The 26,864-nt window shown below is 41.0% G+C and overlaps 1 protein-coding gene across 4 annotated transcripts in view; it reads left to right on the top strand.

Annotated features, from left to right (window-relative positions):
- The window catches only part of NEBL (nebulette), a 376,811-nt gene that overhangs the window by 30,400 nt on the left and 319,547 nt on the right, over nucleotides 1-26,864 (top strand). For 2 of the 4 annotated variants that reach the window (XM_054695124.1, XM_054695125.1), the window contains exon 2: nucleotides 23,125-23,219. In XM_054695124.1, the coding sequence (XP_054551099.1) occupies nucleotides 23,125-23,219 (95 nt within the window). Of the gene's footprint in view, nucleotides 1-21,438; nucleotides 21,874-23,124; nucleotides 23,220-26,864 lie in introns of those variants that run through there. The other 2 variants (XM_054695123.1, XM_054695126.1) reach the window with 2 other exon arrangements.

Raw genomic sequence — 26,864 nt, 5'->3', positions numbered from 1 at the left:
CCAAGGAAAAGAGCTTTCATTGATGGGAAAAATCTTGGATTTGATTTCCTAACCTGGTATTCGATTACTATGAAGTGTCAGCTCACTTCAATATTGAACATTGGGTAAAAATTTTAGTCCAGTGTCAAATGGCCTAAGATTAAATTCTTGCACTTATTCATTGTGTGGTTTTGGACAAGTTACTTATTGTCCTAGTGACTCATTTTCCTCATCTGTAAAATGGGTTTAATCATAATACCACCAGTGTTATTATGATGAGTAAATTAACCAATAAATGTGAAATGCTTAGTTATTGTCTGGTATATCATAAACATTCTAGAAATGTTAACTTATTTAGGAGTGTGTTAAGGTGCAACTTAATTGGGAAATTGACAAGTTGAGTAAAAGCTTCTGAGGATGCTCTTGAACCAAAAAGTCAACATCTTTAAAATGGCATCTCTCTATTCTACGTAGTTTTTAAGGTTCTCCATCAACAGAAAACACTTAAAGGTCTTATCAATTATAAAGGGAAGTCCAATTGCAAAGAAAAAATAATCAGAAAACAAGGTCCAATTTCTTACTGGAAATATACTTATTCTTGGTCTTCAGAAAGAGGGGAAAGTTGAAATTTGAGAAATAATTTGAAAGCATTCAGATATTACTTTCCTCAGATACTAAATATAATTGCTTAATAGAATGGACATATATATATATATATATATATATATATATATATATATATAGCTTTATCTACTTACTGATTAATATTTTATTTTATAAGCATCATAATAGTTTATGTTCTATGAATGCATTTCAATGTCAGTAACAGTGTAGATCCTTAGATCTTTTGTTCTTAATGATCACTATAATGTTTGGTGTAGCAGATAATGATACCCAAATTGCATTAAGAGATTAATTATATTATAAAATACACTTCTTATAGACAATTCAGGGATATTTGTATTTCAAATTAACCTCGGACGATACTGCTTTCCAAATTCTTATTAACTCAGCTGACTAGAGAGGGTACCAGATCCAGGATCTTTTGCTGTCTTTTCAGTCAATTTAAAATCAATAATCAATAATAATGGGCCAAAATTTGTGCTGGGGTAGCAGGGTGAGTTATCCATAATCACAATATCTCACAATTCAAATAGTTTATTATTTAATAGGGCAGATAATGTTCTTTTTTATCCTGAAGCAATAAGTTTTTTTTTTTTAATTCCAAGCATATCAATTCTGGGGAGATGTCTGAATTTTGAAAACTTTCAAAAGGGTAACTTGATTTAAGCTATTATTTTGCAAGAACCACATGTAAGAACAGTGACGTAGAGAAGAATTCTCAACAGATATTAGAATGACAAGATGGACAATTCAGAAAATCCTTCAACATTGTTGGGTGAATTTTATTAGGGTGGCCTTAAGAAATCACCACATATCTGATGGCTTAAGTTAACAGAAATGTGTTCTCATAGTTCTATCTCTCATAGAGGATAGAAGTCTGAAATTAAAGTGTGGCAGAATTGTATTTCCCTTGGAGACTCAAGGGGAGAATTTGTGTTTTGTGTTCCAGCTTCCAGTGGCTGTTGGCATTCCTTGGCTGAGGGCTGCATCCCTTCAAGTTCTGCTTTCCCCTGATGTTGCCACCTCCTCTTCTTAGTATCTCCTCTTCTGTCTGCTCAACTTCCCTTCTGTCTCTTACTAGGACATTTGTCATTTAATTTAGGGCCTGCCCAGATAATCCAAAATCAACTCCTCATCCCAGAATGCTCGATTATATCTGAAAATATCTTTCTTCCAAATAAGGTAACATTCATGGTTGTTGGGGATTAGGGGCCCATATGTTTTTTGGGGCCACTGTTTAATCCATTATGGTTTTATTTATAAAATATTTAATATTTTATATATTTGTAAAATATAAAATATATGAAAATATTTTGTAAGTTATGGTCTAAAGCTTTAGAAAAATCTCATATACTGTATTAAAATATAAGTCCCTAATTATCTTCTCTAAAATAGTAATTTTGAGTCTCTCTGTTATTTTTCCATTCTACTAATAGGAATAATCGTGAATTCATTATATAGCCACCTATTGCATCTTTTAATTTCTTTTTAATTTTTTTATTTTAACATTTATCATTTAAAAAAATTTTTAAACAATATTTGCTTCCCCCCACCCACTCAGATTGAATCCCCATAGAATTTCCTTCCCCAAGGCACCCGTGCACCATCACCACAGTCCCCTGTGCTCCTCCCTCTCCTTCTCTGATCCTCTCCCTCCTCCTCCCCTGTAGTATGTCTCTGGTTTATAATTGTCTGTTTTTGCTTTGTTGTGTTTTGTTCTGTCATTTTTTTTAAACTGTGCATCTTTTAATTTCTAAAACATTTTGCAAGCATTATGAATGTATTATGTATTAGTATTATATAATAGTACATGTTGCTATTATTACATGTGAAACTTTGAGAAGAAATAGTTCCAATTTGTAAATCATATAAGGAACACAAATTGCTAAACTATGTTAAGTCTTAGTTAGAAATTAAAACTGATTATATATCACACTGTGATAATGATGCTGAGGCACCGGGATTTTCTTAGAGTTTCAGATCACACATATGCTAGCTGGTCATGGGGAAAGAGAAGAAAGACATAGGAAAATTTTCATGACAACTTCTGGTTTCCAGTTGGGCATGTAGGAACTTAAAAGTTATGACTTCTATCCATAGAACAAGAAAAAACCTGAAAATACTAAAATCAATAATTTTTCTTAGATTCACCAGAAAGTTGAAGTTACAGGGCAAAATACTGGGGAGACAGACAAAATACAGAGTTACAATTTAATAGAGTAGAAACCTACAAACAGAAAATTTCATGGAAAGCATTGCTGGATTATGAAAACCAAAACTGTAATTGATGAATTGCTGGAGACTCAGTGTGATTAATGCTGAAAGTTAAAAACTCCAGGGGGAACTAGTTTTGGGGTGGCCTCCACACTTTAGTGAATTTTATCTGCAGGAGCCCTACTAGGTTCTCACCTGGTGAAGATGGAAGAAGAATCCTTTCCTGCTTCTGGTAGGGTAAGTGGAAAGTAGCCATTTAAAAACAAGTGCAAAGTATTCTGCTCTTCAAAATTACCTAATGAAAGCCTATTTACCCTGGAGGGGAAGGAAATACCCAACTCCGGCTTGCTCTAGCCTTCCTGTCTCAACCAAAGGAGACATGACACATAAGAAGTACTTGCAAAGGTCATATCCAAGTGGCACAGACTCACTAAAAGACTGAGACCTAAACACAGGACCAGAGGAGTCTTCTCCTCCCCCACTTTTAATCATTATATCAACAGGACTTTCATACAATAACAGGGAAATATTACTAAAAGAACTCTACCTCTTAGGCCTTATTTAAGAAGTCTCTAGGGAAGCCCAAAGACAATGGGGGATCACAAACAAAGCCACTAGGAGAAATTTCAACTTCTGACACCTAGAAAACAGAAAACACCACTTTCCTAGCCACACAAACAAAAACAAACAAAAAAAAGAAACTTTAAGTAAGAGCCTATTTGTCTCAGGTCCTTTTGCCTAATACACCATGTCTAGGTTCTAGTGAAAAATTACAAGGCATACTAAAAGATGAAATGCATAATTTGAAGGCAGAGCAAACTTCAGAACCAGATTCTGATATGGCAGAGATGTTAGAATTCTCAATCTGGGTATTTAAAACAACTGTGATTAATATGCTAAAGGCTTTAATAGAAAAAGTGGACAACATGTGGAAACAGATAGGAAGGCTCGAAGATTCAATCAAAAGGAAGTTTTAGAAATAAAAAATAAAGAGAAATGAAGAGTGTTTTTGATGAATGCATCAATAGACTGAATATGGCTGATAAAATGTCAAGTGAGCTTGAAGAAATGCCAAGGGAATCTTCTAAAACTGAAATTCAAAGAGCAAAAACATGAAAGAATCAAAACAAAACACCCACGAATGCTGTGGCAATTGTAAAAGGTGTAACATACATGCAATGGGAATGCCAGCAGGAGAAGAGCAAATGGAACAAATGGAAAATCTGAAGCAATAGTGATTAAAAAATTCTCCAAATTAATGTCAGACTCCAAATCATAGACCGAGGAAACTCAGAGAATATCAAGTAGGATAGCCTCCCCTAAAAAAAAAAACAAACCCAAAACAAACCATAAACTGCATTAAAGCATATCATATTCAAGTTGTAGAAAATCGACTTTAAAGAGAAAATCTTGGAATAGTCAGAGAAAAAAATGCCTTGACAATAAAGGAGTAAAGATAAGAATTACATTGTACTTCTCTTCAGAAACTATACAACAAGAAGAGAGTAGAGTGAAATATTTAAACTATTGAAAGAAAAAACCCTCAAATTTAAAATTTTGTGAAATTATCCTTCACAGAAGTGGTGGAAAAATAAAGACCTTCTCAATCAGAGATTGAGAGAATTTATTACCAGTGGACCTGCCTTGCAAGAAATGGAAAATTTTTCCTGAGAAAGAAAATGTTATATGCAAGAAACTCATATCTACATAAGAAAGGAAGAGCAATAGAGAAGGGGTAAATGAAGGTAAAATAAATTAGTTTTTCTTACTCTTAATTGATGTAAAGGTTAGTAGTTTGTTCCAAATGTATTTAGTGAGTAGAGCTTATGGATAAGTAAAATGAACAACAGCCTATTATAAGAGTCAGGAAAGAAGTATGTGGAAACGCATAGTTTGAAGTTGTCAGTATTACCCATGACATAGTATAATACTCTTTGAAAGAGGACTTGGGGTAATTCTAAGTCCATGATGCATACTCTAGGGCAACCACTAAGAAAGTTAAAAAAGAAGTAATTGCTATGCTAAGAGAAGAGAAAAAAACAGAGTAACATAAATTGCTCAAAAGAGAAGGCAAGAAGAGTGGAAGACAAAATAGGAATTAAGAACAAATGTAATCAGAAAACAGTTACAACCTGGTAGATTTGAATCCTACTATATCTAAGGTCTTACCTGATTTTATAACCAAAACCAGCTTATAGTGGGGTGACTAAGATAATAGATAAAAAGTTTGGTAAAACTTTTAGTATAGGGCCTTCGCAGAGGTGCAGTGGTTGAGCGCTGGGTTGTGAAGCTGCCTGCGGCCTCTGCGGCGCCTGTTCGATCCCTGGCTGCTCCCCGGCCATGGAGGAGGGTCCCACATGGCGCACAGACCTCTCCTGCCGCCTGCTGCTCCCCTCAGCAGTGTACTTCGGTCCTTCTGCCTGCTCTGCTCCCCGCTCTGGCTCTGGTGAATTCTCTCACCCTCCCGCACTTCTGACTGTACCCAGTGCTTGTATAAACAAAACAAACAAACAAATAAATAAATAAATAAAACATGCCTCTATAAAAAAAAAAAAAAAAAAACTTTTAGTATAGTGGGTGGCATATAATAAGCACTCCAAAAACTAGAAGGGAAATGTTTATTAAATGCCTATTGTGTGGTAGGCATAGTAAAAATTGCTATATACTTTGAATTGAGTTAAATTTATTAAGTAAAAATATATGTACATATCAAAAAATTAGAAAATACAAGGATGTGTGTGTGAGAGAAATATAAAGGGAGAAAAAAAATCCCACCATTTAACCATTGTCAACACCTCGATAAACATACTTTCATAACTTTTACTATTATATTAATTGATAGGTACATAATGTATTAATATATATTTGTATATATATAAACAATTTTTGAAAGGAAGATTGTTTTGTGTGTTCATTTTTATCTGCTTTTACAGTTTTACACTCACTATATCTCTAACATCTTTTTATGCAAAAGGCATTTTTAAGTTTTAAGAGTATGTATTAGGCTGGGGGCGGAGCAACATGGCGGCGAGGAGACGCTGCGAGTAAGATCTCCCATTAAAAAAAGTTAATAGGGAGGAAAAGCGGCAGGTCCCAGTGAGAACTGGGACACGGAAGATAAACGGACGACTCCAGCAAACTGCCCGAAGAAGAAAGTTGCCATAAAAGAGGACGAGAAGGGAGGGAAGCGCAGAACCCTGCTCCCCTCCCCCGCCCACAAAGTCGGCACTCTCCGACCGGCAGAGAGGAGGAAACAACAAACCAAAACGGCCAACAAGAAAAACGGACACAGCAAGCGGGACTGTGAGTGGAAAGGAACTATTGCAGCCACCACACCCCGTGAACGGGAGCTGAGGCGAACCCTGCAGGATCCGCCGCGGAGGTGAGCTCCAGGCGCCATTAAAGAGAGCCCCGCCCAGGAGGAGACCAGCCCCAGCACACAGCCCCGGCCGCCCGGTAAGCTTGCGCGGAAAGTGGCGCGGATCCAGACCGGATCGCAGCTGCCCAGGTCCCCGCGCCTGCGACCTAGGCTTGCCTGCAACCTAGGCTTGCGGGGAGACGGCGGAGGCCCTCCCTGAGTGAGCAGGAACAAGGCGCCCAGACAGGGGAGCGGGATTCAAAAGGCGCCATTCCCGCGCCACTGATCTGGGCTACAGCCCGCGTCCTGGAACTGAGGGCTTTGGAACTGAGGCCCGGGGCACGAAATTAGGGGCGTGGGTTCCCCACGACGGTGGGGCACAAGGCAGACACAGCACCCCAAAGCCGTTGAGGTGTACCCTACCATCCCCGCTCTGCTCCCTGTCCCACGGGGTGGAAAATCAGCTCCCCAAGGGCTCTAGGAGAGATCTCTGGCGCCACCTAGCGACTTGACCCCAGCACAGGCTACTGAAGGAGCTAGTGGCCAGCTGGGGAGTTAGCCCACACCTGGCTCCTTCCGAACAAGTAGTCTGAGCCCACAGGGAGAGCGAGCACCCACAGCCGGGGCAGACCAGGCGCGCAGAAGAGTGTGCCTGAGACCAGACGTGCAGGGAGTGTGTCCCACATCACCATTTTAGAACAGGGACATTTCTTCAGTAAAGACTACCTGCCGAAGGCTTCCTCAGGAGCCAGAGGTGAGCGGGGGAAGTTCGCCCACGCCAGACCCCCTCTGGCCTGCAGTCCAAGCCCAGAGGGGAGCAGGAACCCACCGCCGGGGCAGACCAGGCGCACAGGGGAGTGTGTCCCCACATCGGCATTTTAGAACAGGGACCTTTCTCCATTAAAGGCTGCTTGAAACTGACAGATGACTCCTGGAAGAACCAGAGGGGAACAGAGAAGCCCACCCAAGATGCCGGCCAGTCCCAACAACACAGTGTCCCAACGCATACGGCAAATTAGAAAACAGACAGTAGGGAGGAGAAGAACCACACGCAACCTAGCAACTCTCCAGAGAAAAAGCACACCACAAAAAGAAAGCCAGCCCCCAGATTGCAAAGACAATAACTTGGAAGAATTTCTGAGCCTTCCAGAAAGAGAATTTAAAATTGCCGTGATTAAAAAACTGACAGAAGTCATAAAGGAAAACAATGATAAGGGAAAATAATCAACGATCAGAAGAATGCAATTGAGTCCCTAGAGAGGGAAAACAATGGTCAGAAGAAAGAAATTGAGTCCCTAAAGAGGGAAGTAAAAGAAATGCAGGAGATCAAAGAATTAATGGAAGAACTAAAGAATTCTGGGAAAAGCAATGAAAGCAGAATAGACGAAATGGAAGAACGAATAAGTAATCTTGAAGACACAGAAATAAAAAGAACCAAAACAGAAAAGGAAAGAGAAGTACGAAGGAAAAAGAACGAAGAAAGACTTCGGGAACTATCTGACTCCATGAGGAAAGGAAATATAAGAGTTATAGGAATACCAGAAGGAGAGGAGAGAGATGTAGGAACAGAGAAAATATTCAAAGAGATAATTGAAGAGAACTTCCCAAATGTGAAGAAGGAGCTGAAAATTGATATACAAGAAGCAAGAAGAACACCAAACTTCCACGACGAAAGGAAAAATACAGCAAGACACATAATAGTAAAGCTCCCAAGAATCCAGGACAAGGAAAAAATAATGAAGCTGGCAAGAGGGAAGAAACAGATAACATTCAAAGGAAAACCAATCAGGCTGACATCAGACTTCTCCGAAGAAACACTACGGGCAAGGAGAGAGTGGAGGGACATAGTCAACAGACTCCAAGAAAACAGATGCCAACCAAGAATACTCTATCCCGCAAAGCTCTCCTTCCTCTTTGAAGAAAGAATATGGACCTTCCCAGACAAACAGAAACTCCGGAATTTCATTGCAACTAAACCCCCACTCCAAAAAATACTACAAGGAGTCCTAAAGCCAGAACCTCAGAGGGACGAATAACAATGAAAGAAGGCCAAAAAAAAAAAAAAAAGTTATTAAAAGAATAAATAAATAAAATCAAAGGAAAGACAAACACAATGGCAAATACAGATGTTAACATATCAATATTAACTCTAAATGTAAATGGACTAAACTCTTCAATAAAAAGACACAGAGTGGCAGCCTGGATTAAGAAACAAAACCCAACCTTTTGCTGTCTCCAGGAAACACATTTAGCTACAAAAGATAAAAATAGGCTCAAAGTTAAAGGATGGAAAACAATCCTACAAGCAAATGGACCAAAAAAGAAAGCAGGAACAGCTATACTTATATCAGATAAAACAGATTTCAAACTCAAAAAGATAAAAAGAGACCCCAATGGTCACTACATTATGATCAAGGGGACAATACTTCAAGAAGAAATAACACTCATTAACATATACTCACCAAACGAAGGAGCACCAAAATATATCAGACAACTGTTGTCCTCTCTGAAAACAGACATCAGAGAAAACACATACGTAGTGGGAGACTTCAACACACCACTATCAACAATGGATAGATCAACAAGACAAAAAATAAGTAAAGAAACCAAAGCTCTAAATAAGGACCTAGAGCAATTAGGCTTAACAGACATCTATAGAACACTAAACCCCCAAAAAACGGAGTACACATTTTTCTCAAGCGCACACGGATCATTCTCCAGGATCGATCACATACTGGGGCACAAGACAAACATCAACAGATACACCAAGATTGAAATCATATCAACCATCTTTTCTGACCATGAAGGCATCAAACTAGAAATAAACCATAAAAAGAAGGCAAGGAACTTTCCTACCTCATGGAGATTAAAAACCACACTACTGGAAGACCATTGGACTAATGAGGAGATCAAAGAAGAAATTAAAAAATTTTTTGAATTGAACGACAAGGAGGACACTAATATCCTAAATGTATGGGATACAGCAAAAGCAGTAATAAGAGGAAAATATATAGCAATAGAAGCTCACATCAAGAAACAAGAAAGAACGCAAAGAAACAATCTCATCTCGAAGCTCAAAGATCTAGAAAAAGAACAACAAAAAAACCCCAAAACCAGTAGAAGAAAAGAAATAATAAAAACCAAAGCAGAAATAAATGAAATTGAAACTAAAAAAACAATCCAAAAGATCAATGAAACCAAGAGCTGGTTTTTTGAAAAAATCAATAAAATAGACAAACCCCTAGCCAGGCTCACAAAGGAAAAAAGGGAGAAAGCACAAATAAATAGGATCATCAATGAAAGAGGAGAAATCACAACGGACACAGCAGAAATCAAAAGAATAATCAGTAACTACTATGAACAGTTATATGGAAACAAGTTTAACAATCTAGAGGAGATGGACAAATTCCTACAACTCTACAATCACCCAAAGCTAGATAAAGAAGAAATAGAACACCTAAACAGACCAATTACAATTAGCGAAATTGAATTGGTAATAAAAAACCTCCCCAAAAACAAAAGCCCAGGACCTGATGGATTTACAAATGAATTCTACCAAACATTCAGAGACGAATTAGTGCCTATCCTTCACAAACTCTTCCAAAAAATTGAGAAGGAAGGGACAATACCAAACACGTTTTATGAAGCCAACATTACACTAATACCAAAACCGAACAAGGACAACACAAAAAAGGAAAACTACAGGCCAATCTCCCTAATGAACACTGATGCAAAAATCCTCAATAAAATTTTAGCTATCAGAATCCAACAATGTATCCATAAGATAATTCACCACGACCAAGTTGGATTCATTCCAGGGGCACAAGGATGGTTTAACATCCGAAAATCAATCAACGTTATCCAACACATCAACAAAAAGAAATATAAAAACCATATGATAATATCAATAGATGCTGAGAAAGCTTTCGACAAAGTGCAACACCCATTCATGATAAAAGCCCTTGAAATTCTTGGGATACAAGGAACATACCTCAACATCATAAAGGCCATCTATGACAAGCCAACAGCCAGTATCATTCTCAATGGTGAAAAGCTGAAAGCAATTCCATTAAGATCTGGAACAAGACAAGGATGTCCACTCTCACCATTGCTTTTCAATATAATACTGGAAGTCCTAGCCAGGGCAATAAGACAAGAGAACGACATCCAAGGAATCCAAATAGGAAAAGAAGAAGTCAAACTATCACTATTTGCAGACGATATGATATTATACATAGAGAACCCCAAAAACTCCACAGAAAAGCTAATTCAACTCATCAATCAGTTCAGTAAAGTGGCAGGATACAAAATCAACACGCAAAAGTCAGTAGCCTTCCTATACACAAACAATAAATCTGAAGAAGAAGAAATCAAAAAGACCATCCCTTTTGTTATTGAAACAAAAAAAATCAAATATTTGGGAATAAATCTAACAAAAGAGGTAAAGGACCTATACAAAGAAAACTATAAAACACTGTTAAAAGAAATAGAAGAAGACACAAAGAAATGGAGAGACATCCCCTGCTCATGGATTGGAAGAATAAACATTATTAAAATGGCCATCCTACCAAAAGCAATATACAGATTCAATGCTATTCCAATCAAAATTTCAATGTCATTCTTCAAAGAAATAGAACAATTATTGATGAAATTCATATGGAATCACCAAAAACCCCGAATAGCCAAAGCTCTCCTGAAAAAAAAAGAAGGGAATGGAGGCATCAGACTCCCAGACTTCAAACTATACTACAAAGCCATAATCATCAAAACTGCATGGTATTGGAACAAGAACAGACATACAGACCAATGGAATCGAATAGAAAATCCAGAAATAAACCCACAGATTTATGGTCAACTAATCTTTGACAAAGGAGCAAAGAATATGCATTGGAGCAAAGAAAGTTTGTTCAATAAATGGTGCTGGGAAAACTGGGTCGCTACATGCAAAAGAATGAAGCTTGACCACCACCTCACACCATACACAAAAATTAACTCAAAATGGATTAAAGAACTAGACATAAGACCTGAAACCATAAAATATATAGAAGGAAATATAGGCGAAACACTACGTGATTTGCACATCAAAGACATCTTTACAGACACATCACCCAAAGCAGTGATAGTGAAGAGAAAGATAAACAGCTGGGACTACATCAAATTAAAGAGCTTTTGCACAGCAAAAGAGACAATAACAAAAACAAAGAGAAACCCCACCAACTGGGAGAACATTTTTGCACCCAACACTAATGATAAAGGACTGATCACAAAAATCTGCAAAGAGCTGATGAGACTCAACAACAACAAAGAAAATAATCCAGTCAAAAAATGGGCAGAAGAGCTTAAAAGAAACTTCTCTGAAGAGGAAATGCAAATGGCCAACAGGCATATGAAAAAATGTTCAACATCACTTGTCATCAGGGAAATGCAAATCAAAACTACCATGAGATACCATCTTACACCAGTGAGAATGGCGCATATTAAAAAAACTAGCAACAACAAATGTTGGCGAGGGTGTGGAGAAAAAGGAACTCTTCTGCACTGTTGGTGGGAGTGCAAACTGGTCCAACCACTGTGGAAAGCTGTATGGAGATTTCTGGACCTACTAAACATAGAGCTTCCATATGATCCAGCAATTCCACTCCTAGGTATTTACCCAAAGGACACAGAAACATCAATTCCAAAGAACACCTGCACCCCTATGTTTATAGCAGCACTATTTACAATAGCTAAGCTTTGGAAACAAACCCAAATGCCCAAAAATAGATGACTGGATCAAGAAGATGTGGTACATATATACCATGGAATATTACTCAGCATTCAAAAAAGATAAACACATGCAATTTGCAGCAACATGGATGGCGCTGGAAGGGATCATGCTCAGCGAAATAAGCCAAAAAGAAAAAGAAAATACCGGATGGTCTCACTCATAGCAGGAATCTAGAAAACTTAAATAAGGGACCAGGAAAACGAATAACTACAAGAAAGTGAAAATCAAAATCAACAAAAAACTATGAACCAGAGACACTTTTAGGGGGGCGGGGGTGGGAGGGGAGGGATTGGGGTCAGAATGGGGGGCTGCAATTGTATGGGGAATATAACAATAAAATTTATTAAAAAAAAAAAATAAAAATTAAACTCTAAAAAAAAAAAAAAAAAGAGTATGTATTAATTTTACCTGGAAGTTTTTAAAATTTAAGTCACTTTTTGTTGTGTTTCATTAAATGATGTGAGTTTAGAGAGATGCAAATAGAATTAACAAAACAATAGTCTTGTCATCAGAAATCAGAACGGCTGTAGACCAAATCTCTGAGGCCTTTAGTGAGCTACCCTGGGAATTCAAGTAGCAGCAGGAATATAATTGAATTTTCCATTTTCGGCTGAAATGTTGAAAACTAAAAGAAATACAAAATGTAAGGGCTACAGAGGTCAGACATGAGAATTTTCCAGATAGCAAAATCCATTGCATATACTGTTGGATTTTTATGAAGGCAATGTACTTGCCATTGGATTCAGGGGAAATGGAGCAGAAAGAGAAGTTGAAATTCTATGTGCTTAGCTTTGTGGTGAGCTCTGAAGAGTCCCACCCACCTCCATTCCTGACTGCAGGGAGTCCCAGGAGATGGTAGCACCTGTATTTCTCTCCCATCAACTATTGCCTAGCAGGTCTGAGAACTCCTGACCTCTCCAGCCCTTGGCTCTTGTGAGCTGCTGACACAAGGGCTGTGGGGTTGAAAAGCTTGGGTGTTACCCGGCACATTCTTTACAATGTGAACAAAACAAAAGCCAACACCCTAAAATCTCTCCTGAGAACTGGTCATTACTTCCTTTTGGTTCCACCTTTCTCTCTAATGCAGCAAATGGGGGACCATTTGAGTGACAAGTGGAGCTGCCACTTTTATTGGCTGTTACTGAACCAGCTGGAGCTGGGGATAATGCTAGCAATCTCAAAAACAATGCACCCTAATACTTTATAGAAGAGCTTTCTTGTTCAAATAATGTTTACTGTTGAACATTTGTATAAAATGTGGAGGCTATAGATAGAAAGGTAAATATAAACCAAGTGTAATTCCCTCCACTCCCCCGTTGACATTTTAGTGGACACCAGCCCGACATTTTCCGGGTATGTTTACTTCCAGAAAATTAACAAAAATGAGATCATAGGGAACATGTTTTTATAACCTGCTTTTTTACTTAACAAAACGTCAGAAACGTCTTTTCATGTCATTAAGTGCTTTTGAACATTAGGTTTTACCTTTTCGCTTTAATTTTTAAGAGGTACTCTATTACATTACTTCTGCGCTTTGTTTTATTTGAGCTTTAGTACCTATTTTTATTGGCTGAAACTGCTGTAGCAGCAGCAGCCAGGACTCAGATTTCTTTCTTTTTTTCCTTCTTCTTTTTTTCCAAAAAGAAGTTTCTTTCATTTACCCATCTCCGGGTAGTCAGTTATAGTCATTTCATTAACTTAATATTACTCATGCTGAAGACCACCCCTTCCTCGGGTACCTGCTGCTGATGGAAGTGTTTTATACTGTCCCTGTCTGCAATATGCAACTCACCCGGTGTCTGGCTTCCCGGTTCTGTGAGACCTGGCAAATGAAAGGAAACCACGTGTCTGATCTTGAGTGAGATAGCAGTTCCTTTGCTGAGCCGCCAGCCAGTGCATTAGCATTGGTTGCTTCTGGTATCATTTTACCATAAGGCATTTTTTTTTTTTGCTATGGTATTTGAATCAGAAAAAATCTTCTGATGAATATGAACCCATATCATAGTCCACTGAAAAATGATAATTATGAGGAAGAACCTACTCGCTTAATTAATTTTTATTGGGGCTCATCTCTTTTTCACTCCTGAAAAACCTGACACCAAATTATTTTCTCCTTATGTGAGAAACTTCATATGGAGCTCATTACCAGAGCTGAAATAGATTAATCAATGAAATAATTTATTGATACAAAGCAAAACATATTCTCTTCTGTCAACTGTGAAAGTGCACCCTCTGCCCACTCTCAACCCCCCATGCCACTTTGCTGACTTTTCCAGTTGCTTGATCTTTATGAAATGCATTTCTGGACTTGGCTGACTTCAGATGCACTGTGGCTCTGGGAGCATTTTCTCCTCTGTATACCTTTGTTGGGCATGTTTAGAAGTTCCTGCTCACCAGTTCCTTCCACACATCACTGTGCACTTTCTGGTGCTGTTCAAACTCACTCCATATCTTTCCTGACACTTGTTGTTTCTGGTCTTTTTGATATGGGTCAGTAATACAGGTATGAGACGGTATCTCATTGTAGTTTTGATTTGCATTTCCCTAAGGATAAGTGATGATGAGCAGTTTTTCATGTGCCTGTTGGTCATTTGTATGTCTTCTTTAGAGAAGTGTCCATTTAACAATTCTGCCTAATTTTTTTTTTTGTTATTTGATTTCTTTTTGTTGAGTTCATGAGTTCTTTATATATCTTGTCAGATGTATGGTGTGAAACTATTTTCTCCCATTTAGTAATGTGTCTTCTTTTTAATAGCTGATAGTTTCATTTACTGTGCAAGTATTTTAGTTTGATGTAATTCAGTTTGTTTACATTTGCTATTTTTTGCTATTGGAGATGAATCCACAAAGACATCACTGAAACCAATGTCACTGAATATTTTGCCTATGTTTTCTTCATTGTATTTTATGATTTCAGGTCTTACATCCATGTCTGTTACTCATTTTTAGTTAATTTTTGTGTAAGGTGTGACATGATGGTCTAGTTTCATTTTTATGCATGTGATTTCACCAACACCCTTTGTTGAAGAGAATCTCCTTTCTCCAGTGTGTGCTCTTGACTTGTTGTTGATTAATGGTCCATAGATAGCTGATTTATTTATGGACTCTCAATTCTCTTTCATTAGTTTCTGTGTCTGCCTTTGTGCCAGTAACATGTTATTTTGATTACTGTAGCTTTGCAGTATAGTTTGAAATCTGGGAATGTGATGTTGTCACTCTTCCTCTTTTGTGTTGGGATTATTTGGGATATTTGGCATCTTTCGTGGTTCCATATAAAATTCAGTAATGTTTGTTCTATTTTTCTTGAAGAAAGCTATTGGAATCTTGATAGGATTTGCATTGAATTTACATATAGCTTTGGGTAGGATGACTATTTTAGCAATGTTAATTCTTCCAGTTCATGAGCAGGGAATATCTTTCAATTTCTTTATGCTTTATTTCTCTTAACAAAGTTTTATAGTTTCATTTACAAAGTTTTATTTTTTTGAGCTGAGTTGTTCAACTTTTCCAGAGTTCTTACACATGGGAACACATTACCATGAGTCTTTTTTCACTGAAAGTAATCCAGTGACTGTTTCTTATAAACAAAGTCACAGGAAACACGTCATTTTGTATAATCTTCAGAGTTAATGTCTTTGTCCTTACTAGATTTGCGTTTTCGATATATCCTAATCTTTTCCCCTTCCTGTCTTTCTTTCTTTTTTAAAAGATTTATTCATTTATGCATACAAGAGCTGGGGTACAGGCCAGAGATGGGGGTGGTGGTGAGAGGATTCACCAGAGACAGAGCGGGGAACAGAATAGGCAGATTGACTGAAATACACTGCTGAGGGGAGCAGCGGGAGAGTCAGGAGAGGTCTGTCGCGCCATGTGGGTTGCTCCCTTGCTGACCGGGGATTGAACTCATGCTGCGGAGGCTGTGGATTGCTTCATAGTGCTGTGCTTAACCCCTTACGCCACCAGGGAGGCCTACCCTTTCCTGTCTTTCTGTTAGGTTCATACAGTCAGTCCACAACTTACTCTAACCAGTTTTTAAAAAAATACCCAAAGCAACCCTTCATTGACTGCTCCTAAATCATATAATTTAGTATTATTTTAAAAAAGATTAGATTTGTATTTGCTTTTGTGTATGTTAAGAAGAGGATGGCCCCTTAATTTTCACTGAAGCTAATTGCAATTCTTGCCAAGCAGGTTGGAAATCTACTTTCCTTTGAAGTTCAAAATTGATGCTAATTAAAAAGTCAGAGCTTTAGTATAAAAGTTGTAAGAACTTACTACAAAGAAATTGCAAATACATTTTTTGGGTAAGAATAACCATTACTGGGAAGGGCTCTAGTTCTAAATTGATTATAAGCCTTGTTGAGGTGATATGTTAATTACCTCAGGCTGGCGTAACAAAATATCATAGACTGGGTAGCTTAAATAACAGAAATTTATTTTTGCGGTGGATGCTGCATCAGTGTACCAGCATGGTTGGGTTCTGGTGTAAGACCCCTCTTCCTGGCTGCTTGTTCTCTTAACCACTTTGCTTTAGAGACTCTCCATTGGAGATTACAATGATGAAGAATCATAACTTTCTTGATTTCCACCTGGTTCTTTTGGAAGTTCTGGGAACTCAGCCTGGCCTTAAAGAGAAAATAGAATTCACATGGAGAAGGTGTATTTGTTTCCTATTGCTGCTGTACAGACAACCAAACTTTTTTAGTATCTAACAGTTTGGAATGTCAGAAGTTTTAAAATCAAGGTGTTGACGGGACTGAGTTCCTTCTGGAAGCTCTAGAAATCTGTTTTCCAGCTTCTAGACTCTGCCTCCATTCTTTGCCTTTTGGTCCCCTCCCCCTTCTGCTCCATCAACATCTCATTTTCTGATTCTGACCTTCCAGCCTCTCTCTAGTTAGGGTCCTTGTGATTATACCGACCCACTATGATGATCTCTCCATCTCAAGAGTCTTACTTAATCACATCTTCAGTCTCTTTTGCCATTTAAGGCAACTGATTCATAGGTTCTGGTCATTAGAAGGAGGACATTTTATTTTTTTAAAAGATTTATTTATTTATTTATACAAGCACTGGGTACAGTCAGAAATGCGGGAGGGTGAGAGAATTCACCAGAGCCAGAGCGGAGAGCAGAACAGGCAGACTGACTGACGAAGTACACTGCTGAGGGGAGCAGCGGGTGGCAGGAGAGGTCTGCGCGCCATGTGGGACCCTCGCCTGGCGGCCGGGAATTGAACCGGTGCTGCAGAGGCTGCGGGCAGCTTCGCAGCCCAGCACTCAACCGCTGCACCACCGGGGAGGCCCTAGAAGGAGGACATTTTAGAGAACATGTAATTGCATAAAGTTTTCATGTTATTCTCTTTCATGGCACATTTGTTTTTCAATGAATTATAATAAAAATGACTATACATTAAAGTATTTCTCTTGAGTTATCATCATTGGTGTATCAGTCAGCTTTTGCTGTGGTTACAAATAATACTCCAACTTCAGTACTTATAACAATAATTATTTTCCTCCTGTTATGTGAGGGCTGTGGGCTTGCTGTGGCTCTGCTGAGTCTGGCCTGGCTTTCCGAATTCAGTTGGGCTCTGCTACCTACTCAGGCCTTGTCATTCTTGGACAAAAGTCAGAAATGCAGCCTCCTCTTGGGATGTATTCTTTTTTTTTTTTTTTTATGACCAGGTGCCAAAACTCAAAACAGTTTGAGAAGAGAGGCAATCCGCGAAGTATCTTAACATTTCTGCTCCTCTAGGACATATGCCTGTACACTCACATTCCATTGGCTAAAGGAAATCGCAGGGAATAAGCTCAGAGCTACTGGGGTAGGGAAATACACTGCCTACCTAGAGAGTTGCCAGGGGAAAGGGAACAAAAAATGGTCAACAAATAATACAATTTGCCACAATCTACTGTGCCTGACTTAATCTTTGTCAATGCCACTTTTTGTTCTTTTGGAATATTAATTACTCTTTACAGTTTCTAATTTGGCATTTAATTTATGTAGTTTAAATAATAAAGGTGATCATATAGTTTCTATATAAATATGTCCCAGAGGTAAAAGTAAACAGACAAGGGGGATTTTAGCCAAAGAAAACATTCAATTTTATAAGTATATAAATACTTTTATGAGGGTCATGACGGTCAGTTATTTTTAATATCTGTGGATGTCTAAGCCAGCTGAAAAGAATTTAAATGAAAGTAAAATATTGGGGTCTAGTTATCATAAGGAATGATTTCTTGACCAGTCAAGTGAAAAAGACATGAAAGGGGCAAAAGTTCTCCCTCGTGGATAATTAAATCATTTATCTGCTTGAAGGAGGAAGCCTGAACCAGATGACAGGTTTCGGCCAGCTCTCTGTTTATGGCACTTTGAATTTTGAAATAAAGAAGTCCTTTTTAAGACAGATGGCATTAAAATTTCTCTTACATTAGTAAAATGGCACTAAACAACTTAGAAGCTGGCTTAATGCAGAAAGGGAAAATAGTAAGAGAAATATATGTGAGGAAAATGTAACTGATCATCCACTGTTTATTTTTGAGAGAAAAAACATCCTAGCTAACTCTAAGTTTAATATGCTCATCTGTTTTATTCACACTTTCTTTTCACAAACATTTCATTAGTATCTACTATGTGTTGGGCATTGTGATACTATGGTTGGTGAGGAAATGATACAACTCATAAAGACCCAGCAGATCAGCTGTAAATGTCACACATCACCAACACTCTTCCTCACGAATTTAAGCTTAACATTTAAAAAAGAGAATAGTACTTTAAAGCTATGTTTCATGATCTACAACTATGAGAATCGAGAAGCTAAAAAAGATTACTGCCTTGGGCCTCCCCGGTGGCGCAGCGGTTGAGTGCTGGGTTGCGAAGCTGCCCGCGGCCTCTGTGGTGCCGGTTCGATCCCCGGCTGCTCCCCGGCCCCTCCTGCTGCCCGCTGCTCCCCTCAGCAGTGTACTTCAGTCCTTCTGCCTGCTCTGCTCCCTGCTCTGGCTCTGGTGAATTCTCTCACCCTCCCGCGCTTCTGACTATACCCAGTGCATGTATAAACAAACAAACAAATAAAAACATGCCTCTATTAAAAAAAAAAGATTACTGCCTTGGAGGTGATCAAATACTTTCATTTGCCCCCCAGTCATTTCTTTTCTCCTTGTCGTTCCTCCTTCCTTTCAGCAGATATCTAATGTAGGTCTTTCCCACCCTCACAGCTTTACTGAGGGATAATTGACAAAACTGTGAGACATCTAAGGTGTATAAAGTGGTGATTTGATATCTGTATTGTGAACAGATTCCCCCACCCAGTTAATTAACACATCAGTCACTCCCCCCACATATTTGTGAGAACATTTAAACTCTACTCTCAGCAAATTTCAATAAAATGTCAACAACTATTGTCACATTAGATCCTCAGACCTTACACATCTTAGAGCTAAAAGAGTGAACCCTTTTAACATCTCCCTGTTTCCCTTACCCCCAGCCTCTGGCAACCATTTTTTTTTTCTGTATCTATGAGTTTGACTTTTAGGAAAAAGGATTCCACATAAAAGGAATACCATGTAGTATTTCTCTCTCTCTACCAGGCTGCTATCACTTAGCATAATATCCTTCAGTTCATCCAGGATCTCAGGTATTTCTAATTAGCTTTGAGGTATTTTTACATACCAGCCAATCCTCTCTGACAGCAAGTTATTGTTTTATTTGCTTTTGAGGTTGATTTATGAGTGTGGCAATGTGTGGTTCAAAGGCTGTTGTATTGGTGAATCCCTTTTACGAAGTTACCTCTTATGAAAAGTCAGACAGCACAGCGGCGTAATGAATGATAATTCACTAGTGTAGCCTGCCTAAGAGGCTCAGAATCAATGGTTTTCTTTCATCATGAAAGGCTGCAGCTTGGATTAAAAAAAAAGAGAAATATTTGAAAGTTGCTATCTGCTTACTGTGTCTTAATCTGTTTGCTAACAACAGCATGTGTTTGCTTTGTTATAACCCACCTATGGTAATCCCGGCTGACTCTTAGGTAGTACCTCTCCATGAGCCAGCAGATTGAAACACTGCAGATCTGACTCATTTATTTATTTTTTTTTAAAGATTTTTTTTATTAATGCATCCAAGAACTGGGGTACAGGCCAGGGGTGTGGGGGGGCAGTGAGAGGATTCATCAGAAACAGAGTGGGGAACAGGACAGGCAGATTGACTGAAATACACGGCTGAGGCGAGCAGTGGGCGAGACAGGAGAGGTCTGCTGCGCCATGTGGGTAGCTCCCTGGCCAGGGATCGAACTCGTCCTGCAGTGGCTGCGGATAGCTTCATAGGTTGCGTCTTAACCCCTTGCGCCACCAGGGAGGCCCCTGGCTGACTCATTGAATCCTCATCCGAGGGTCGGAATTTATCTGTGACGCTGCTATCCCCACATTGTAGATTGGAAACTCGAGCTTTAGAGAGGTTCAGTAGTTACAAAAAGTCACATGCCCAGTAAACGTCAATCGGGCTTTGAATTCAGATGGCGTAGCTTTGTTTTGCTGCATTTTATGAAGCGAGTCCAAGAATCCGAGATTTTATTAAAACTAAAAACTGCTTCTTGTTGCATTTGACTTCATCCTACCCTCCTTCAACTTGAGTTTCTGCTTCAGACTATGAGTTTGCAATTGCTTTCTTTAATGCAGATGACTAACTTTTCGTAGCTCCTCTGGTGTTTAATTGCAAAATAATACAGTGCGCTCTCTCTCTCTCTCTCTCTCTCTCACACACACACACACACACAGACACACACAAACACACAATGCTGACCGTTTATTCATCAAGAAAGGCTTGATAAGGGCCTAAAATGACTAGTTGTTCTCCAAGAACAGATAAAAAATAGTGCAGGGGTTGGGAGCCAGCGAGAACAGAAGATTCTTCCCCATCCAGGGTCCAAGGACATGGCACAGGCGCGGACCCTTTCTTTCAGCAGAGACCCGTGGAGCGGGCGCGGCACAGCCCACAGCGCCGCGGGGAGGAGCGTCTCCGGCTTCCCCGCGCGTCTCCCGGCTCCGGGGCCCGAGACGTCCCCGCGCGCGCCGGGGAAGCCCTCCGGGGACTGCGGGCGGCGTGAGCTGTAGGTGCGCCGCCGCCCGCGCTCCCGGGGCTGGAGCGGGCCGGCGGGTGCGCTCCGCGTCCTCGGTTCCAGCAACCTCAGCGTGGACAGGAGGCGCACCCGGCGGGGGCCGGAGCGAGGAGAGGCAGCGCACAGGGGCGCGCGGCTTCGCGCCCTCCCCTAACTCCCCAGCCGCCGCCCGACTCCTCGGCTGCGCCGGGGTCGCCTTCTCCCCCCGCGGCCGCCCACCTGGCCGCTCCCCGCGGCGGAGGACTGGCTCCCGGGCCGCACAGGCGCAGCCCGCGGCGGTCGGAGGCGCTCTCGGGTCTCTGCCCTCCCCCTTCCCCCGCGCCGCCCGCCCTCCGCGGTGCCCGACGTGCTCGTTCCCTGCCACTCCGGTCGGGGCGCGCCGGTGGGTTTGGCCTGCGCGGCGGCTGCGGCGAGGCGGGGGAGCGAGCGAGCGCGAGGGGCGGGCGCGAGAGTCTGCGTGAGTCACCCGTACCTGGAGTGCGAGCTACGCAGAGCGCGCGGCGCGGAGCCCGAGCCGGAGCCGAGCCCGGGAGTGCGGCCGCCCCCCGGCGCCAGGCCCCGCCGCGCGCCCCCCGCGCCCCACCGCCCTCCCCGCGCGCGGCGCGGCCCGCTCGCCCGCAGCCGCCCCAGCGCCCCGCGCCCGGCATCCCGCAGCCCCCCCGCCTGTCCGGAGGCGGTGAGGGGCTCGCCGGGGGATGTCACAGCGGCTCCTCGGAGCCCCCGCCGCCACCCAGTCGTCGCCCCCGGGAACCGCGACCATGAACCCCCAGTGCGCCCGCTGCGGAAAAGTCGTGTATCCCACGGAGAAAGTCAACTGCCTGGATAAGGTGAGCGAAGGGGCGCCGGGCCAGCCCGGACCTGCCGGGCGCCGGCTGCACCTGCTCTGAGAAGTTTTGGCATCTGGGGATGGAAGGAGATGAGTGGGTCTGTGTGTTTGTGTGTGTCTTGGCACAGGGTGGGGACACGCGGAGGAAATCGCCTGCGGGAGTGTCACAGAGCGCGCTCGGAGACGCGGATGCTGGAACCGGGAAAGGCTTTTGTCGGGGTGCGGCGCTGCGCTGGCAGCGGCAAAGCTGCTGCGGAGGGCGCACCGCGGAGCGCGGCCCGGGGCCGGGAGAGCCCCAGCGAGGCTTCCGAGCCAATTCGGGGAGCCGCGCCCCCCTCCCAGCTCCCCGCAGCCCCCTTTACACCACGCACCACCCCCTCCTCTGTCCCCTGCCCAGCGCGTCCCACGGCGGCGGGGAGGTGGGGAGGCAAATAGTAATTAATATGGCCTGGGGCGGCCGCTGCCGCAATGCCCAGAATCATCCCCGCCGGAGAGCCCGGCCTCGAGAGCCCGGGGTGCGGGCGGCTACCCGGACCCGCGGGGGCTCATCCTCCCGGTCCGGGAATTCCAGAGGAGTGAGTGGCTTTAACCTGGTCCTGCAGACCTGGTGCCCTGCGCGGGCGTGGATGGAACCGAACAGCCTGCGAGAGAGACCCAGGCACTGTTCTGAGTGACTGACGGTTGAAACCGCCCGGAGGCGTTCCCCGTGAAATTTGTGTAGTGATACAAATTTCAGCTGCTCGTTTGGAGCAGCTGCATCCCGGACAGGGTCCGCTTTACCCGCAGTTGTGTGGAAGCTGGGCCAGTGTGGGCGCCGCGGTCCCTGCCTCCTGCCGCCTGGGATGGCCCGACTTCGGTTGGATACGTTTAATCGAGATTCCACAAACACCTTGTTCAGGCACTTTGAACTGGATTCCTTTTTGTTTTGAAGCCACTTCATGGGTTCCATTTCTTCATGAACCCAGCTCAGAATGCCACGCCGACTGCTCTTCGAAGTGCAGCATGAACAGAACCTTGGCACTTCTGCCATATGAGTTTGCGCCACAATTGTGGTGGGGTTAATTTAACACTCAATTTTAATAGCTGCCCTCTTTATTTACTTAGCCGAGAGTAGGCAAACATACCCACTGTTATCTATAATAATTTTGCTGTATTTTCAAATAGGGGGACTGTGATGCTGTAGAAATGTCTTCCTTCTGTACCCATGCCGAAAAGAACTTGTTATAAAATTTTAAATATTTATTTTTTTCAGTATTGGCATAAAGGATGTTTCCATTGTGAAGTCTGCAAGATGGCTCTCAACATGAACAACTACAAAGGCTATGAAAAGAAGCCCTATTGTAATGCGTAAGTATTATCAACACGGTGTGCAGGCGTGGCACGGCCTTAGATCATAAAAGTGAGTGGATTTGCCTGTTTGGAAGAGTTGACTCACTGTGTCACCCAGGTGTGGCAGTGGCCAGTGGCCTCTTCATGTTGCATACTCTGTACTTTGTTGAAAGTCATTGCATTTATGTCTTGCCCTAATGTGGAGGGAGGGTGATTTGTTGATGTCTTCGACAAGAAGGCTAATTTTTGAGAGTCACAAGTGTTGGAGTTAGGGGCATTTGTTAGAAACTACAGAACCTTCATGCTGAAAATGTGTGGGCTCTGAAGTGCATGTCACATAGATTTCCATTTTAATCACATGTCAGTTTCCATTTTAATCATATGATGTTGCCATACTGCAATTTTTTAAAAAAAATCTGAACTTAGTTGCTAGGGAAAGGAGGCTTTCTTGGCCTTAGCCGAGACCACTCCAGAAATGCTGAAACTTAAACAGGGAACCAAAGGATAAAGGCATGGGCATTTCCATTTGGCTAGTAGCAGGTCTGTTGGTGGGGATTAAAGAAGGCAAGCTTTCTTTGGCAGGCGTTTCTGTAGGCATGCATCTAGCCTGCAATAATAGCAATTAGGTAGCATTTATATAGTGTTTACCATGTGCCAGGCCTGTTCTAAGCACTTCATGCATACTGACTCATTTAACCTTCACAGACCCTAACACTTTGGGGGTGTTATTATTATTGTTCCTGTTTGACAGATAAAGAAATTGAGGCACAAAGAAGGTAAACCTCAAGAATGGGCTCAGATCACACCCAGTGGTTAAATATTGGCCAGTGCTTCCAAAGGGCTCCCTTGCTGCCAGGGGCATGTGTTTCTTCACTTCTTGAGCATCCTCCCATCTACTGTTTCCCAATGTGGGCTTTTGGCCCTGGTTCCCATGGCGGGGGGTGTCTGCCCAGCCTGGAGGTGGCAGGGCACCCTTGGACTTTTGGCTGGAATCTTGCCAGAAGTTCATTCTCTCTAGTGCTTAGGAAGCAGGTTCATTCAGGTATCTTGGAGATGGACTGCCTATGGTTAATTCATGCTCATGGGAGACTGGTATCACAGGTAGCGTAGCCAGTAGGTATCTGGTCAACAATGTCATGTGCTCAGACTTCTCTGGTGAAGAGCTAGTTTTTAATCTTTGTATTTTCTTTAGGGTCTAGCTTAGTGTTAGACTAAAGACTTTTCAGGACATCAGAAAATGGGGGCATTGGACAGGATTCAGAAGTTTCTAGGATAAATAAGGTCTGCAGATAGTCCCCAAACTCACTGATGTTTGCAACCCTTCTTTGCCATACCTTTTCTGGGGATGCCATGAAGCAAAAATCAGAGAGGTATAAATGAAAATGACTGGTTACCGATCAAAGGCAGACAGTAGTAACTAGAAGGGGAAGGGCCCTGACAACCCATAAATGGGATAATTGTTCTTTGGTTAAAGGAAAGTGAACCATTCATTCTTCCTGTAACTATTCCAGCCTGTGGCCTGATTCAATCAGGCTTTATGAGCCACATCATGATTTTGTTTTTATAGCTCCACAGCCCAGAGCTTAAGCAGGAGATGATAGTGACTTTCTATATCCCTGGTAGGTCTGGAGGAACTGGGAGGGGAAGAGAAAAAACAGGAGAGAAAGGAGAGGAAGAGAGAACAGCAATTGTAATAATAACATATATAACATATGTAATATAATAAATTTTTTTCTGTGTACAAATATATAAATATATGTGTGTCTATAATATATAAATATATAATTATATAAAAATGTGCACATACATATTTATACACATAAACATATATACATGCATGTAGATAGATTAAAAATTAAATTAGAGGGGAAAAAGAAAGGATAAAAATAAAAGGTTAGGAAAAAACTGAAATGGAATCTTTGCATTGGGCCTCTTGAAAATTCAGTGCTTACTGCTTAGTTTCAGTTGGTCCAATTAAAAAAGAATATCAGATTCTGAAATAAGTCATGGGTGACTGGTTTGCACTCTGACTTAATAGTGAACTAGTGTCCGGAAATTTTCAGATTTGGACCCACAAACAAAAAGCCTCTATTTGTAGGTAGGAAATGTCCTGCTCCGTTAGTTCATAGGGTTGAGTCTTACTTTTTTTTACTTTAGGTATTTCTAAGTTGAGCGTTTACATATTTTTTTTTCTTTAAAATTTTGTATACAATTCCAGTCCTTATTAGTTCTAAGTCAAATTTTTGGGTTATCTCTCAGATTACTTTGCTGAATATTCAACAGGAATCCATCTTTAATGGGTGAATGAGTGAAGAGAGCTGATATTTTAAATGTGATAAATTTGACTTTAAGCTCATGTTATAGTTTCATATGCTACCTCCAGAAAATGGAACCTGGCAGAGTTACAAATTCTGGAACTTCTCTGAAGGCCCCAGGCTGAAGGCCCCTGTTCTTAACCTTTGTTTTCCTAAGGGCACAGCTGCCATGTAAACTTGCTGGTCAGCAAAGCTAATGCTCCGGGGGTCCTGATGCCTCTGCTCTAATTCAGGTGGTGCAGTCGATCAGCTCTTCCTTATGGCCTTGACCAGAAGGGCTGCCATAATTTCTCTGGGTCAGTGTTGGAAAATTGATTCTCTGAAGCATACAGCTACTGGAAAATGAAACATTCTGTGTCCATGTAAAGCAGTATTTCATCTGTACCTAGTTTGGGTCGGGCATCGGTATACTTACACACTTAAATAAAAATGACTGCTCTTCTCCCCGCAATGTTTTATTGTGACAATTTTCATATACACAAAATGGTTGGAAGAATAATACAATGGACATCTGTATACCCTCCACTGAGATCCAGTTATTAACATTTTTCTGTAGTTGCTTCATATTTTATACAGTCATATGTATAAGTATTATTGTTGGGCCTTTTGTCAGTTTCATGCATCAGGTTAATTTCATGTATCAAGATATCTCATCCCTAAAATCTGTATCATGTCTATCCTAAGAATATTTTCTTAAAGAATCACAAAGCTATTATAACACCTGAGAAAATTAACAACCATTTCATAATAACACCTAATATCCTGTCCATGTTGACATTTCATGCCCATTGTCCTAAGAATGTCTTTATAGTTGTCTATTTTTAAAACCAGGATCCAATCAAGGTCATATTTTACATTTACTTGTTGTGAAAATGGCAGCTTTTCTAGATTATTGGATATGCAGTGTCAGTTCTTTAATTTTTGCTGTCCTATCTATTGATTTATATGATAACTATCCAGAGTTTTCAGAGAGAGGACTTTTGAATTTATTGTAAAAAATACATAATTACCTTAAGGACCCTTGGAATAAATATTAAGAATGTGCTTACAAATTAAAAGCATAAACATGGACATTTAGGGTTATTCCAAGAAAACATAAAGGCTTTTTATTTTAATAGATACCTGAGGGCATTATTTAAATGAAATGCAGTAGTGAGTATTATCTTCAATTTAATGCGTTGCTTGTTATAGTCTCAGGTGTTTAGAGAAGAACAAGTTTTTGGTTGATTTCATGCAAAGGAGAAATTGTATGAAATAGAATTTACATGATATTCAAATTTTGATCTTTTGATAGAATGATCAAAGTATAGTACTTGTTAGATGTAGGATTGGGCATGATACACATTTA

The sequence above is a fragment of the Talpa occidentalis genome, unplaced genomic scaffold (assembly GCF_014898055.3).
Source record: "Talpa occidentalis isolate TD23 unplaced genomic scaffold, MPIMG_talOcc4v2.1 talOcc4.14, whole genome shotgun sequence".
Classification (NCBI taxonomy): domain Eukaryota; kingdom Metazoa; phylum Chordata; class Mammalia; order Eulipotyphla; family Talpidae; genus Talpa; species Talpa occidentalis.
Note: the sequence above shows the minus strand (reverse complement) of the source record. Positions and strands in the feature narration are given on the sequence as shown.